Here is a 16,123-nt window from a genome sequence, read left to right on the forward strand (position 1 = left end):
TTGTGAGGAAGGGGTCACTTGAGCCGAAACATTGGCTCTCTTCACAGACGCTGCCAGACCCCCCTGGGCTTTTCCAGCAATGTTTGTGTTTCTTTTTGTAAATATTTAAACGCATTGTGTTGCTCTCATCGGCGTGTTGTGATTGCAATCTCCTGGAGCTCCGGGGGCGGGTGCAGAAGGGATGGAAATGAGGTCAGCTCTGTCTCTTTTTTTTTGGGGTTTTTAAAGAGAGAAAACCAGTCTTTCTGGTTTCGGTGTAAGGTGAGAGACAGCCTCGCCCTGCTCCTCGGTGGAGCTATGAGCGAGCAGCTGCTGTGGTCAGTGCAGCAGGCGGCGGTGTCAGGATGCGGACCCCGGCGGTGATGATCCTGGGGCTGGTGCTTGCACCGGCCGGCTACGTGCTGCTCATCACCTGCCTGGCCGCCCCCGCCTGGAGGGACGTGTCGGGGATTCCCAGCGGGGCGCTGGATGAGGTGCACCACCAGGGGCTCTGGGAGATCTGCAGGGACGAGCAGTCGGTGCGGGAGCTGACCTGCGGGCTGGCCGACGACGCCTACTTCAACGACCCGGTGCTGTCCATCGCCCGGGGGCTGATGATCGCCTCGTTGGTGGTGTCCGCGGGTGGAATCCTGGTCACCACCTTCGGGGTGCGCTGCTGGACTGACATCCCCCACTACAGGGTGGCAGGGGTCGGGGGCATCATCCTGGTGCTCGGAGGGATCCTGAGCCTGATTCCTGTCTCCTGGTACACCCACCTTCTCCGGCAGATCCCCAACACCGTGGGGGGCACCGACCTCAACGTTGGCTACGCGGTGGTGCTCGGCTTCGTTGGCGGCAGCCTGATCGTCATCGCCGGCATCCACCTGATGTTTAGCTTCGGCAAGGTGTTGGAAAGACGCAGCCCGGGGAACAAAACTTATTACCCAAAGGCCCCAGCCTATCCCACCAGCAGATATCCCACTGGCATTACCAACCCAGTCACAGTCATAGACTTACCAGTGTCCAGCCAATCCACTCCAACTCCCTGGGACGCTGACTTGTAGATGGACCAGGTTCAATCAGGTATGGTTTAACATAGAGACCTGACTTTGCCCGAAACTGTCGATTTTCCTGCTCTTCGGATGCTGTCTGACCTGCTGTGCTTTTCCAGCACCACTCTGATCTAAACTCAGGTTTCCAGCATCTGCACTCCTCACTTTTGCCTATGGTTTAACATAGAGTCACAGAGATGTACAGCATGGAAACAGACCCTTCTGTCCAACCCGTCCATGCCGACCAGATATCCCAACCCAATCTAGTCCCACCTGCCAGCACCCGGCCCATATCCCTCCAAACCCTTCCTATTCATAAACCCATCCAAGTGCCATCTAAATGTTGCAATCATACTAGCCTCCACCACCTCCTCTGGCAGCTCATTCCATACACGTACCACCCTCTGCGTGAAAAAGTTGTCCCTCAGGTCTCTTTTATATATTTTCCCTCTCACCCTAAACCTATGCCCTCTAGTTCTGGACTCCCCTTCCCAGGGAACAACTTAAGAGTTGTAGAGTCATAGAGATGTACAGCGAGGAAATTGACCCTGCGGTCTAACTGATCCATGCCAACCAGATATCCTAAATTAAATCTAGTCACATCTGCCAGCATTTGGTCCACATCCTTCTAAACCTTTCCTATTCAGATGCCTTTTAAATCTTGTAATTGTACCAGCCTCTACCACTTCCTCTGGCAGCTCATTCCATGAATGCACCACTCTCTCATGCCCCTTAGGTCCCTTTTAAATCATTTGCCTCTCACCTTAAACCTTTGCCCTCTAGTTTTGGATGTCTCCCCTCCTCCCCCCGCCCCCCCCCCCCACCACCACACACACACACACACACACACACACACACACACCAGAGAGAAGACCTAGTCTGTTTACCTTAATTGTGACCCTTATGATTTTATAAACTTCTATAAGGTCACCCATTGATCTAGGGAGTATAAAGGAAAATAGCCCCTGGCTATTCAGCTTCTCCCTATAGCTCAAACCCTCCAACCCTGGTAACATCCTTTTTTGAACCCTTTCAAGTTGCACAACATGCTTCCTGAAGGAGGGAATTAAACTAGGAATTACAGTCAGCACAGAAACAGATCCTTTAGACCAATTGTTCCACCTTTCAGATACAGAAGTTGCTCTATCTCTGTCAGAATACTATTCCTTTCTAATTATTGTTTGCCTAGCTTTTCCTTAAAAAGAAATATTGATTCCCAAGTGGAAGAACCTTCACATTCTAGCCATTTTTTAAAATAAGAACTAGAGAAATGTTCCTCTTGAACCCATTATTGGATTTGTAGTGTTAGTGAGCAGCTGTTGCCTCTAGATTTCAATTCATTCATAAGTGCAAATCAGTTTTCCTACATCCATCTTTAACTGTCATAATTTTAAGGACTTTTTGTAAGGTCATCTCTCAGTCTTTTCTGCAGAAATGTGAACTGGCCTGTTCAGTCTTTGCTGATAAGTAGAAACCTCCTTATCATTTCTGTGACCTCTCAAGAGCTTCTATATTCTTTATATAATTTGCAACCAGAACAAAGTGTACAGTATTCTGTTTTGAAAACAAATTGCCAATTACACACCGAATCTCCGAGTCAAATAAGGTCTTATCATAGTTTGATACAATCCTCCTCATTATTGACTATACCCCTGATAATTATTAGAACATTTTAAAATTGTACAGGAGAACGCCCGTATCCACGGATTCAGTTTCCATGGTTTCAGTTATTCTGTGGCTTAGTGCAGCCTGTAAATATTATATGGAACATTCCAGAAATAATTCCTGGAATGATAGGGTTCACTACTATTTGCAGTTTCGGGTGTCCGTAATAGGACTTGGAACATATCACCTGCGGATATGGTAGGAAACCTGTCCTTCCGATTTCTGAGTCCACATCATTAACATATATAGGCGCAAGTGGGTACTGCAGATGTTGGAGATTAGAATCAAGTTTAGAGTGGTGCTGGAAAAGCATAGCAGGTCAGGCAGCATCTGAGGAGCAGGAAAATCAATGTTTCAGGCTTCCTGATGAACGGCTTTTGCTTGAAACGTTGATTTTCCTGCTTCTTGGATGCTGCCTGACCTGCTGTGCTTTTCCAGCACCACTCTAATCTTGTCATTAATATATCTCTGGCAACCAACCCTATAGAACATGAGTTCACATCTTTAGCCATTCTGAGTAGCTGCCCTGAAGCCTGACACTCTATTTTCTGGTTCAAAGCTCACTCGATATCCATTCTGTATCTTGTTTCCTGACTTCACATGTTCTGAAAAACATCATGTCTTTTGAAAACCTAAAATATATTACACCTTCTTATATACACTTTCTGTTACTTCTCCAAATAATTCACTAAAATTTGACAGACATGTTGACAATTTATTATACTTTCAGCTTTTAGATGTTTTATTAACAACATAACTGGAAGTTCTGTTCTGAGTTTCCTCTATCAGTGCTAATCATGAGCATTTGTTCCTGTGACTCTGCACCTGAAAATAATTGTGTATGTTTTCTCACACCAAGGTTTCTTCAGCAGTATCTCATAAACTTGGTCCCTCCAACAACCAGGAGAACAAGGACAACAATTACATGGGAACACCATCAATTCCCAAGTTTCCATTCACATTACACAGCATCCTGATTTGGACAAAAAAAACACTTTTCTTTATCATTGCTGGGTAATAATCAAGAAACATTTTATCTGTCAACACTCCAGGAATGTCTTCACCACAAATAAAGGATTCCAGAAATCATTAAATATTTGTCATACCTTTCTAGAGAGATACTAGGGACGGATGATACTCACAGTGATGCTCACAGATTAAAGTTGTTGTTAAAAATAAATCATTAGTGAAAGCAACAATGAGATCTATGTCTTCAGTAGATTTAAGGATGAAGCAATTATATGCCATCTACAAACTAACATGCAACAAACTTTAGGAAGCTAACATGTGCTTGATAATGCTCAAATACTGGGAAATAAGAGATGCCAATATGATGTTTTTTTTACAAACAAAGGTAATGACTTTGCATGAGAAACTAATGGAAATCTAGATTTGATAAATGTTAATTAACAGCTATTGAATCTAACTATGTAACTGCTCTGTGGCTAGTAGTAATGCAATATGTTACGCAAGGTAGAAATAATGGAAATTGAGATATGCTTAATCCATACTTAAATGCTGTTTTACTAGCCAAGTAAAGTTCAATGAGTGCATGTGCCTTTTCTAAGGATATAAAAGGGAAATAGTGGCTTATTTGAATAGCAAGCAAAACCATCCCTTGTAAAGAGCACAATTGTGACAGAATAAACATAGGATGACATAGAAAGCATAAAATGTTAAATATTGTTTCCAGAGTGCAGTATAGACTATTTTCTCTGAAGCTCACAGATTACTGAAAGAATGTGAAAATAGGTGATGGTATGTCTGAGGAACCAACTTGCGTCTTTATACTTCCTGTAGGGATTGAAAGTCAGACAATTGGAGCTGTTAAATCATAATCCTGTCAATCCCAGAATTCTTGTTGACAGCACACATACCTTTGATATGGTTCTTCCACAGATTACTTTGTAAAATATTAGGTTTCAGGTGATACATCTACTATTGAATAGGGCTGAAACCATAGCTGAAACCATAGCCTCTGGAGGTAGCAGCTACAGCGACTGTGCGGTGAGTATTCCTGGCTATCGTGTACCCAATGCAGGGATCTAGTAGAAGCCCTTGGAGCCATGTTTGGGACTCCGGCCAATGAAGATGAACTCTTTAAGTACTATCTTTTTATTCTTTTGTATCTTAAAATGGCGCCGGATTGAGGTGACAGAACAATTTTCACTGTATCTTTTTAGATATATGTGACAATAAATCATTGTCATTCATTCAAAGTGAAAGTAGAAATTGGATAAATTTGAGGGATAGAAAGATATTTGGAAGAGCTATGTTTTTGGCTCTGTTTTAAGTATGATGGATTCAATATTCTTTCACAAATGTTTCTGCACATCTAGAATATATATAGTATTAAATTGACATTGTTGAATAATGATAAGTTTTATATCACCCACTCTTAGCTAATTGTACAGACAGTAGTGGATATAATGTATATAATTCCACTGTTGTAATGAATGTTAACCAATGTTTATAATGTAATGATGAAATCAGTAGATTTGGAAGAATTCAAACTGTCAGCATTTTGCTGTAGATTTGTTTCTGTGTAATTATTTATTATAAATAAATTCCATTATTCATTTTAGAATTATGTGATATTTAACACCACATGCTGTATAATGTAGCAAGCAGAATAAAGAAATCATTGTTAAGCCTATGATACCCCATCCTATTAGAGCTGCACACAATGTGCAGCTTTTAGTTCAAGGGAGATACTGTCTGTTTTTGGAAACAACTTTCTTTGATGAACAGAAGCTAAGCGTGGTAAGGAAATAATTCACCCTACCTCTGTTCACTCCACTGTAACAGTGAGGTTTGAAACTTAAGAGAACCATGAGGATTGCAGATTCAGTCACGTAGTGGAAAAGAAACGAGGAGCAAAGACCAAACGAACACTTTGATAAGGTACAATGTTTCTAGAGTGAGTTTAGAAAGAATGGGCCCAATTTTGCTAAAGTTGAGCTGGAGACAGTCATAGCTTATTTCCATCTTGATACAAGATACTCAATCGAACATAGAACAGTACAGCACAGGAGTGGACCCATCAGCCCACAATGTTGTGCCAAACATGACCCAAGTTAAACTCATCCATTCTTTCTGCCCTTGGTCCATATCCCTTCATTTCTTGCATAATCATGAGCTTATTTAAAAGTCACTTTATTGTCCTTATCATACCTCCTCCTCCACCACCACCCCTGGCAGTGCATTCCAGACTGCTACCACTCTGAGTAGACTAAACTTGTCCCTCATTTTTCCTTTGAACTTCCTCCTCTCAACTTAAGTGTGTGCCTCCTGGTATTAGATATTTCAACTCTGGGAAAAAAAGATTATGACCCTATCTCTGCATCTCATAATTTTATAACTTGTATCAAATCTCACAAGCATCACTCAAGAAAAAAACAACCTGAAATTTTCTAGCCTCTCCTTATAACCCATGCCCTCTAATCTAGGTTACATGCTGGTAAACCTCTTCTGCACCCTGTCCGAAGCCTTCATATCCTTCCTATAATGTGGCAAACAGAATTGAACGCAATGTTCTAAGTGTGGCCCAACAAAAATCTTACACAGCTGCAACATGACATCCTGACTCTTATACTCAGTTTCCTGACCAATAAAGGCAAGCATATCATAGGCCTTCTTTACCGCCTTATCTATTTGCATGGCTACTTTCAGAGAGCTATGGTCTTAAACCCCAAGATCTTTCTGTACATCAATGCTGTTCGCAGCCCTGCCATTAACTGTTTACGTTTCCTTAACATTTGATCTCCCAAAGTGCAGCACCTCATGTTTAACCAGATTAAACAGCACCTGCCATTTCTCTGCCCATATCTGCAACTGATCTGTATCCTGTATCCTTTGACAACCTTCTACACTATCCACATCTTCACTGATCTTTGTATCATCTGCAAACTTACTAAGCTACCTGTCTACATTTCCATCCAAGTCATTTATATACATCACAAACAGTAGAGGTCCCAGTGTCAATCCCTGTGGAACACCACTAGTCACAGACCTCCACCCTGAAAAACACTTTTCCACCTCTACCTTCAGCCTTCTATGGCCAAGCCAATTCTGAATCCATTTGGCCAAGTCACAGTGGATCCCATGCAACTTAGTCTTCTGGATGAGCTTACCATGAGAGACCTTGTCGAAAGCCTTACTAAAAACCATGTAAACAACATTCACATTCTCATCTTCGATCACCTTCATCATGTCCTCAAAACATTCTATTAGGTTGGTAAGACATAACCTGCCCTCCATAAAGCCATGCTGACAGTTCCTAATTAGGGTAATTTTCTAAGTCTGCATAAATCCTATTCCAAAGAATTTTCTCCAATACCTTCCCAGCTATCAATATGAGACTCACCAGTCTATAGTTTCCTGGATTATCCCTATTTCCCTTCTTGAACAGAGGAACAACATTAGATACTGGCCAGTCCTCTGGGAACTCTCCAGTGGCTGGCGAGGATTCAAAGAACTTGGTCAAGGCCCCAGCAAACTCCTCTTGCTTCTCTCAGTAAGCCAGGGTAGCTGCCATTGGGCACTTATCTACCTTAATGCTCTTCAAGTGATCCAACACCACTTCTTTCTCAATCTCAAAAATTAGCGTTGTCCACACAAATCTCACTATCTTCCATATCATTCTCCTGGGTAAATACTGATGTCAAGTTCTCATTTAAGATCTCACCCACATCTGCTGCCTCCAAGAATAATTTCTCCCCTTTAACCTTGAGTGGTCCTGCCTTCACCCTAGTTATCGTTTTGTTTTTAATGCATCCTTAGAATGCCTAGGGATTCTCTTTAACCTGACTTGCCAAAGTCATTTCATGGCCCCTTCTTGCTCTCATACTTCCCTGCCTTTAGTATTGCCTTATATTCCTCGTGGGCCCTGTCAGATTTTAACTTCCTAAACCTTACATAGGCTTTTTCCCTTTTGAATGAATTCACAACTTCCCTCATTATCCAATGGTCCCTTACCTTGCCAGCCCTTTCCTTCCTCATTACTTGAACAAGGAGGTCATTGATTTAAGGGTGGCATGGTGGCTCAGTGGCTAGCACTGCTGCCTCAAAGCATGAGGGTCCCAGGTTCGATTCCGGCCTCAGGTGACCGTCTGTGTGGAGTTTGCACGTTCTTCCCCTGTCTGCGTGGGTTTCCTCCCACAGTCCAAAGATGTATAGGCCATGTTTAATTGCCCATAATGTTAGGTGCACTAGTCAGAGGGAAATGGATCTGGGTGGGTTACTCTTCGGAGGGTCGGTGTGGACTTGTTAGGTCGAAGGGCCTGTTTTCACACTGTGGGGAATCGAATCTAAATTCTCCTCAGCAGATCTTTAAGCATTTCCCACATGTTAAATATGAACATGCCTAATAACAGCTCCTCCCAATTAACACTTCCTAACTCCTGCCTAATACTGACGTAATTTGTCCTTCCTGCAAGGTCCTGACTTATCCTTGTTCATAGAAGAGCAAGAATAGAGTCAAAAGGTAAGAAACACTGGTGTTGCATTTATAAAAAAAATGATAATATGGATGAGGTCAGAAATATGAACTCAAAATAGTGTAACGCAGGACTCTTATTTGGAAAAGATTGATTTCCTTTGATTTTTAAAAAATCTGTAATCACAATGCATAATCAGATCCAGCTCAACAATGTCAATCAGGTGTGTTTTGCTGAGAGTTAAGCAACTTTGCAAGTAGCTGTAAAGTATATGACAGTTTTCATTACACACATCACATACCCAATATCATTAAAGACCAAAGGAAGCTTTGCACAATAGGAGGCTCAATATAATGAATTCCCTCTGCCAACCCCATTGTGAAAGCCAAGGATTGAAGCAAAACAAATAGGAGGAGCCTAACGTCTGGCAAATCCGTGGAATATAATAATCCAACTACTTTGGTTGAATTTAATTGGCCCAACCCTTCTACTTTTGTGAATATAGTGAGAAATATATGAAGAGTAGAGAGAATGGGTTGTTTGGTCCTTCTAGCCTTTTCCATCATTCAATAAGATTATAGCTGATCTGACTATGGCCTTAAGTTCACATTCAGGTAACTATCAACTCCCTTGTCAGTCAAGATGTTGATTTGAACATTAGTCATTTATTTCACAAGGCAGAGTTTTAGAATTAAACAAGTCTTAAGTTGGAATTGCCACTTTGCTGTCTCACAGTTTAAAATCAGCTCTATAACAAATAAAATATTCTCGTGCTGGTTATTGGAAAATACAGCCCAGCTGCCTAAAACTGTTTTATGTCCAGAAGACTGTGCATTTCATTAAAGAAAAGAGTGCTGAAAGCAAGCAAAAGATCTCTAAACTATTAGAACACTGAAGGGCACCATTTTAAACACAAAGTTGTCAGTCCTAATGATGAAGAGCCATCTAGACTCAATGTTATCTTACTGTCTCTCTATGGATGCTGTCTGACCCACCATGATGTTCAGCACTTTTTGTTTTCCTTAATCCAAGATACATTGCACCAAAAAATAAAAAGTTTCTTTCCCTTAGGATGAGATTTCCCAGGATGTTGATAGTGGTGGACTCAGCAAGTCAAAAGACTGTCTTCTTTTCAAATTGTTGGAAATGCTATCGAACACAAGTGAACAGTGTTCCCCACCACCAAATCGCCTATGGTGACTTTCACCTAATCACCACCATCAAATCAACCATGAGATAAAGTGTCCTGTTGGAGATGATTAACGGTCGCCACTTGTGTAATGTGAATGCCACTTACATCGACCCAAATCGAAGTTCATCCAGATCCTACTGGCATAGACAATATTCAATCCAAACATTAACTGTTTCTCTCTCCATAGATCCACCTGTCCTGTTGAGTATTTCCAGCAGGTTCAGTTTTTATTTCTGATTTTTCAACATCCACAGTATTCTGCTTTCATCTTGGTTTGTCTGTGCCCTATTGGCTCCTTCATGGACCACTACAGCAAGGAGATGAAAAGTTATCGGGGTAGATGAAGATGAGATTACAATCAAAATAGCCATGATATCAAATGGTGAAGCAGGCTTGAGGGGCTCAGTGCTACCCCCAAATCAGATGCAAGATGGATCAATCCTCTTCTCCCATTCCTGCTGTAACGAGATGTCCTTTACTCTGGCACGAAGCAGGCAACTTAATATTTGGAAGTCATGACCTCAACTTCAGAGGATGACACCTAGTTCAGTAGTATTTACACTTAACTGGGAAGATTGTGCTGATAATCATGTCTCGCTATTCCACAAATAGTCAGAAAGTATATAAACTCCTACTCATACCTTGTTCTACAGAATCTGCTTTCAGACCCTCGTCCCCTTTCCTACTAAAGTCTCGTGGTCCATGTTGATACCAAACATCTGGCTCTTTACCCTACCCCAGAACAATGCTCTGCATCTATTTTGTAAAATCTTTGACTCTAGCACCGTACCATGCTGGAGTCATGTTTCTGGCTGCTAATGTGCCTCTCTGTTCCCCTGGCTGAAAGAATGCTGTACCGGTACTGACTTCCACTCTTCTTCCTCCCCCTTTTTAAAGCTGAGCCACATGTAATACTACCTCTAACTTGCCTCTGACTGCATTTCTCAGAGGATTCATTATCTTCACCAACATCTAAAGCAGAAAACCAAGATGCAACTAAAATCTTGAGGGATTCGTGAGATTTGAGAGACCTGCTTAGGTCTCTTGGATTGCCTGTTGGTCCCCATTCCTTGTAGGTCCTCACACCCTTAAAGCTGTTGTGTGACCAAGTTCCTAAATACACCATATACTTAGTCCTCTACCATGCAGATGCACAACTGTAACTCCAGCAACTACTCAAGTCCTGAAGCTTGGAGCTCAGACTTCTACAGATGCTGATACTTTGTGTGAATGTGTTAATCAGGGACACAGGGTATATCTATGATTTCCCACATGCCACTGGCTTTCTTTTCCATTCGGCCAAACTGCCCTGTCATATTTTAACTGTAGCAATGATTTTTTTTTAAATCCTCCCAACAGCATCTTCCACTGCATCAAATTAGAAGTTGAGTGTCAGACAATGAAGAAAGAAAACAAACCACTTTTTCCCCACCTCACCAAACACCATAAATCAGATTCACTCTGTTTGAAATCTCTGATCCATTTCTGTTTATACTCTTTGGAGATATAGTGCAAGAACAAGACTGAATTGAACACCCTGTCTAAGGCTGGAAAAAATTCAGCTCTTAGAACAGTAAAAATAGTTGCATTAGCTACAGGCTACCATTTGAAAGATATTGACATGTAATTCAAACCCATTCTGCTTGAAATATCCATTCCACTTGTATTTATGATTTTTGGAGCCTCTCCTTATTTCTCCAATTGCCTCCAGCCCTACAACCCTCTGATGTATCAGTTCTGCTCTAAACCTGCCATCTGAAGCAACTCCGATTTTAACTACGTCACCATCGCCAGCAGTGGCTTCAACTACCTAGGCCCCAAAATATAGAATTCTCTCCCCAAACCTCTCACGTCTCTCCTTTAAAGACACTGCCCAAAACATAACTTTTAGACCAAACTTTGCCCAATGAGACTCCATCATTTTTTTTGCTCACAATCCCTCTTGTGAAGCATTTTAGCATCTTTACTGACATTACGTTTTGAATGTGATACAGATACAAATTATTGCAATCAATGTTGTCATGTCTCTGAAGTAGGACTGGAAGAAAATGCTTGCATTGACATTTATTCTGAAAGTATAATATGGATGAAAATAGACCCCAAGGACAGTAAAAGAAAGTGGTTTAATTTTAGAAAAAAAGGTCCAGTTTTAAAGGAATGAGGAAATAGTTAATTGAACAGCACAAGAATAGCTACCGAGAGTGACAAAGCACATTATAGGAAAGATACAATTCCTACCAATGACAAGAACAAAAATAATGACAGCACCTAAGCAGTAGTAGAGGATGTTAAGCAAGATATAAAGCTTACAGTGTTTAATGCAGACCTTCAGTGGTAGACAAATGAGAATTGAAGAGTAGGGCAAACTATAATTTATTATTCACTACAAAAATTTGATGGAATAAAATCTGTTTAGTATACTCAGGGGTGAGACACAAGTTTGTTGTCATAGCCTCTGACCTCCTTGAGGAACATATTATTTACTGGGCTGTTTCAGACAGTTTTCTGGGCAATGGAAACTCCCAGGATGTTGAGTGTGTGGGATTCTGTGACTGTAAAGCCATTGCATGTCGAGGAGTGATGTCATTTCTATCACTTGTTGCTGATTGATAACTGGTCAGATTGGATTTATCTTGCTTGAGGACAGCACATACTTGGGCAAATTGACATACTACCAGGTAGATGCCAAGCTGTAGCAGCATTAGAACAGCTTGGTTAAGAGTGAACGATGAAATTAACACTGGATCTCCTTAATCAAAGCCAGTAGGAGTAGTGGAAATTTCCAATGATGCATTTCCTTAAAGCAATGAGCAATTTTTAATGGCTCATTCTTTGAGGGCAGAGATTGATTGCAATTATTAACAATGAGTGAGGATGGGTGACTCAGCGCTTTCTCTTTTGAACCTCCCAAATGGATCACAACATTAAACTTTTAAGTTCTTTTGAACACTACTCACTTTTAGTGGCTACACTTCCTCCATTGAAAACATAGTTAGCTGTTTCCATCGTGAACAATAACAGAGGATGAAATGGCCAAGAAAACTCAATGTCTCAACTTCCCCAGACGGCTGAGGAAGTTCAGAAAGGATTCTTACCAATTTTCATAGATGCACCATAGAAAGCATCCTAGCTTCTACGAGCACAGCTTGGTCTGGCAACTGCTTTTCTCAAGGCCGCAACTAACCAGAGTCGTGAACACAGCCCAGTCCATCTCCCAAATCAGCCTCCCACCCATTGACCCCATATATATACTTCCTGCTGCCTTGGGCAAGCAGCCAGTATAATCAAAGACCTCTCCCACCTTGATTTAAGTATCTTCCACTATTTTCTGTTGAGAAGATCAAAGAATTTGAATACGTGCATGATCAGATTCCAGAACAGCTTATTCCCTGCTTTTATCAGACTTTTGAATAGACTTTGCAAATGTGAAGTCTGATTTCTGTCTCTGCCCCTTCTGTGGTAACACTGTCCCGCTACCCTGACGTATGGTGTGATCTGCCTGCATAATATGCAAAACACCACTTTTCACTGTATCTCAGTCCATGACAATAAATTAATCAACAAGACTAATCAAAGTTTTCTTGAGCAAACAATAAAACAATTTTATTACCTGCTAACTCAGTGAAAAATAAAAGGTGACATACTCTGCTCCCGAGGTCCCAGTATCACATCAGCTAATTTGATTCACTCCTCGCAATATCAAGACAAGGCTGGAGACATTGTATACTGCAAAGGCCACAGACCTTGACAACCTTTTGGTTAATAGTATTGAAGACGTGTGCTCCAAAATGTATTGCACCCCTAGCCATGTTATTTTTGTATAGCTATAATGCTCGCATCAACTGAGCAAATTGCCTGGGTTTATCCTATACACAAATGGAGGACAGATCCAAATCAGCCAATTACTTCAATCAACTCTTGATCAGTAACAGTGCTATCAAGCAGCACTTGCTCACATGCCAAGTTTAGGTTCTGCCAGGGCCACTCAGCCCCTGACCTCAGATTCAGCCCTGATTCAAATTTGGACAAAAGAGCTGAACTTTTAAAGTTAAATCAGACCCCAAATGTAAACAGTTTCTCTCTCCAAAGATGTTGCCAGATCTGCTGAGTTTCTCCAGCAGTTTGTTAATTATTTGTGCGCCTATAATGGACTTCTATTTTGATTCCCAAAATGGTCTGCTCCTCATCACCCAATCCCTGTTCTTTTTCTGCTCATTTGAATGGGTCACATTCCTGATGAAGGGCTTATGTCTGAAACATTGACTCTTCTGGTCCTCTGATACTGCCTGAGCTGCTGCATTTTTCCAGCTTTTGATTTAAAAAAGGTCAGGGTTGTTGTGCACCTCATACATTGAGGGCCATGATTCCTGCTGGGTTTATGTCAGTGGCAGTAAATATTTTTTATTCAGGGATGTTATGACACTGGTGCAAATGTAACTCGAGTTTTTGAACTCAGGTAGGGACACTACCACTGCATCACAAAGAGTCCCCTACTAGTGGCAATAAAATAGGACCATTAAGGCAGCTTTATTGGGCCAATTCTGGGTCACTGCAACTGGAAGACCACTCACAGGTCTCCCTCCATCACAGTCCACAGAAAAATGTGGATAAGAGCACCCAATGGCCTTTGCAAATGGGTCCAGATTCCAACAATTGGGACATATTCCAGTTCCAAGAATCTACTTGAAAGCATCAAATGGAATGGGTGACCTGTTATATGGTGAGTGACCATGGATTTCAATTACCATGTATGCAGAAAGTGCTGCCAGTTAGAGGAACTGAAGCTCAAGTTTCAGGACTCGAGCACTTGGAGTCTGTGTTGCATCTACATCTAGAGTGTGGTGAATAGCCTGTTCAGAGAGGTGACATTGCAGTTTAGAGACTGGAGGCAGAAAAGGAATAGGTGACATTCAAACATGAAGTTCAAGAATCCCATGGAGTCCTGCTGTTGAAGCTGAAGGTAGTACTGAAACCCAAAATGGAATAGAGACAGCCACAATTGTAGCAGCATGAACAGAACTAAAGCAGTATTTACACTGATGGAGATAGCTACAAATGCCCATGACTCCAGGATGGTACAATATACCAGGCAAGCAAGTTCAGGAGTTTAGGGAATTCTTTGGGGAATGGTGACTAGTTGGCCTCCTAAATGCATGTTGGGATCAATGAGTTAGATCAGGTCCCACAGCCAAAATTTAGGTAGAAAAATAATCAGAACCTGAAACATGGTAAGCTGGAGATTACTCAGTACCATATGTAATGGATTACTGAAGGTGGTCAAGATCCAGAATGCATGGCTGGAAAAGATGGTGCTGGCTTGGAACATGGTTCTAGAGTAGGTGGCATCTAAAGAGAACTGGAGCTGCATTCCTAGCAGGAAATTTTGCTGGTGTTATTGGGAGGGCCTTAGATTGTGGTAGCAGTTTGAAAACTGAATACTTGAAATGGTCAAGTAGCACGAGCTGAAGGCAGCTAAAAGAATTTGATGCAAGTTTTCAAAATCATGGAAGGGCAGGAGAAAATTTTAGGATGCTTTTAAACATGTGGAAAAGGAGTCACACTGGTGATTTGCAAGATTAAGAGTTTGCCTCAGGTCTGGAATGCACTGTCTGCAAGTGTGGCGGAGGCAGGGTAAATAGAAAAAAGGGTATGAAGGTAGAATAACAGTCTTGTACATGGAGAGTTTGTGCACAAATGGCCACCTCCTACAAATGTGAACCAGGTAGACGGAGGTCTTTGAACTCTAACAATTCTTTTGTCGGTCACTGTACAAAGTTAGATAAGCAAGAGAAAGTTAGCATTGGGTAGGAGTGTGTTTGAATTAGGGCCCGTTTCTACATTTTGGGACAAAATCCCTGCAGAGTCCACACCAACCCTCAAAAGAGCAACCCACCAGACCCCACCTTCCCATTTACCCAACCTACACATCTGAGCACATTGGGCAAGTTAGTATGGATAATTCACCTAACCTGCACATCTTTGGACTACTAGAGGAAACCCATGCAAACAATGTGCAAACTCCAGACAGTCACCAGAGACTAGAACTGAACCTGGCTCCTTAGTGCTGTGAGGCAACAGTGCTAACCACTCAGCCACATGCACAAATTTGGTGCAATAGGAATTCTGCAAAACAAAGTGTGACTGATTGTATGCATGACTATTAGATGTGGTTAGGGAAGGTTGGAGAAAAGCAATTCAAATAAGTTTGATGAATTCTGTCATTAGTTGCATATAAGTGCTATTAGAGTCAATCAAAATGCATTAAAACAGTCAGAAGGATTGTTAAGTGGCATTATCCACATAATATATTGTGTTAAGGGGCGAGTGACAAAACAGCTCATGGACAAGTTAACTAAAAATTTCTGTAAATTAAAAATCCAGAAAGTATTTGACTATTTTCTCTATTTGAAGGTGCATATTGCTCAACTAAAGCAAGAAATTTTGAACCAATAATTCAAAGGCTATTCCAATTGGTTATTAACATTACACCTTGTGTAACTTTATGGTCATTATATGGTGACATCAAGTTTAGACTAGTTTTAAGTGAAGTGTCAACATTGCATTTTTTACTCTAAAGGAAAAAGCAGTGTCTTGGAGCAGCATTGATCAAACTGGATGCAGTCCAGTTAAAAGGGTCACTGAAAATTAGTTGACTTTTAAACTTGTATTTAAGTACAAGGGCAGCATTATATTAACCTATACCTCAGTTTTTGCAGGATGCAAGTAAATTAAGGACCATGCAGGCAGGTTACAAGACAGCCAAAAAGAAAACTGTGGATGTTTGGACACCATTGTGT

General features: G+C 41.4%; 1 protein-coding gene across 1 annotated transcript; it reads left to right on the forward strand.

Moving 5' to 3' along the window:
- The first annotated feature begins 183 nt into the window (after nt 1-183).
- LOC132829078 (claudin-23-like) lies at nt 184-5,167 on the forward strand. The gene is made up of 2 exons (XM_060846386.1): nt 184-1,062; nt 3,556-5,167. Exon 1 carries the CDS (start codon nt 345-347, stop codon nt 1,041-1,043), a length of 699 nt encoding a protein of 232 aa, XP_060702369.1. The 5' UTR covers nt 184-344; the 3' UTR covers nt 1,044-1,062; nt 3,556-5,167.
- The last annotated feature ends 10,956 nt before the right edge of the window (nt 5,168-16,123 follow it).

Source organism: Hemiscyllium ocellatum, chromosome 2, assembly GCF_020745735.1.
Source record: "Hemiscyllium ocellatum isolate sHemOce1 chromosome 2, sHemOce1.pat.X.cur, whole genome shotgun sequence".
Taxonomy (NCBI): Eukaryota; Metazoa; Chordata; class Chondrichthyes; order Orectolobiformes; family Hemiscylliidae; genus Hemiscyllium; species Hemiscyllium ocellatum.

Excerpts from the sequence above, each read along its gene's own strand:
- LOC132829078 (XM_060846386.1), top strand. The coding sequence starts at position 345 with ATGCGGACCCCGGCGGTGATGATCCTGGGGCTGGTGCTTGCACCGGCC.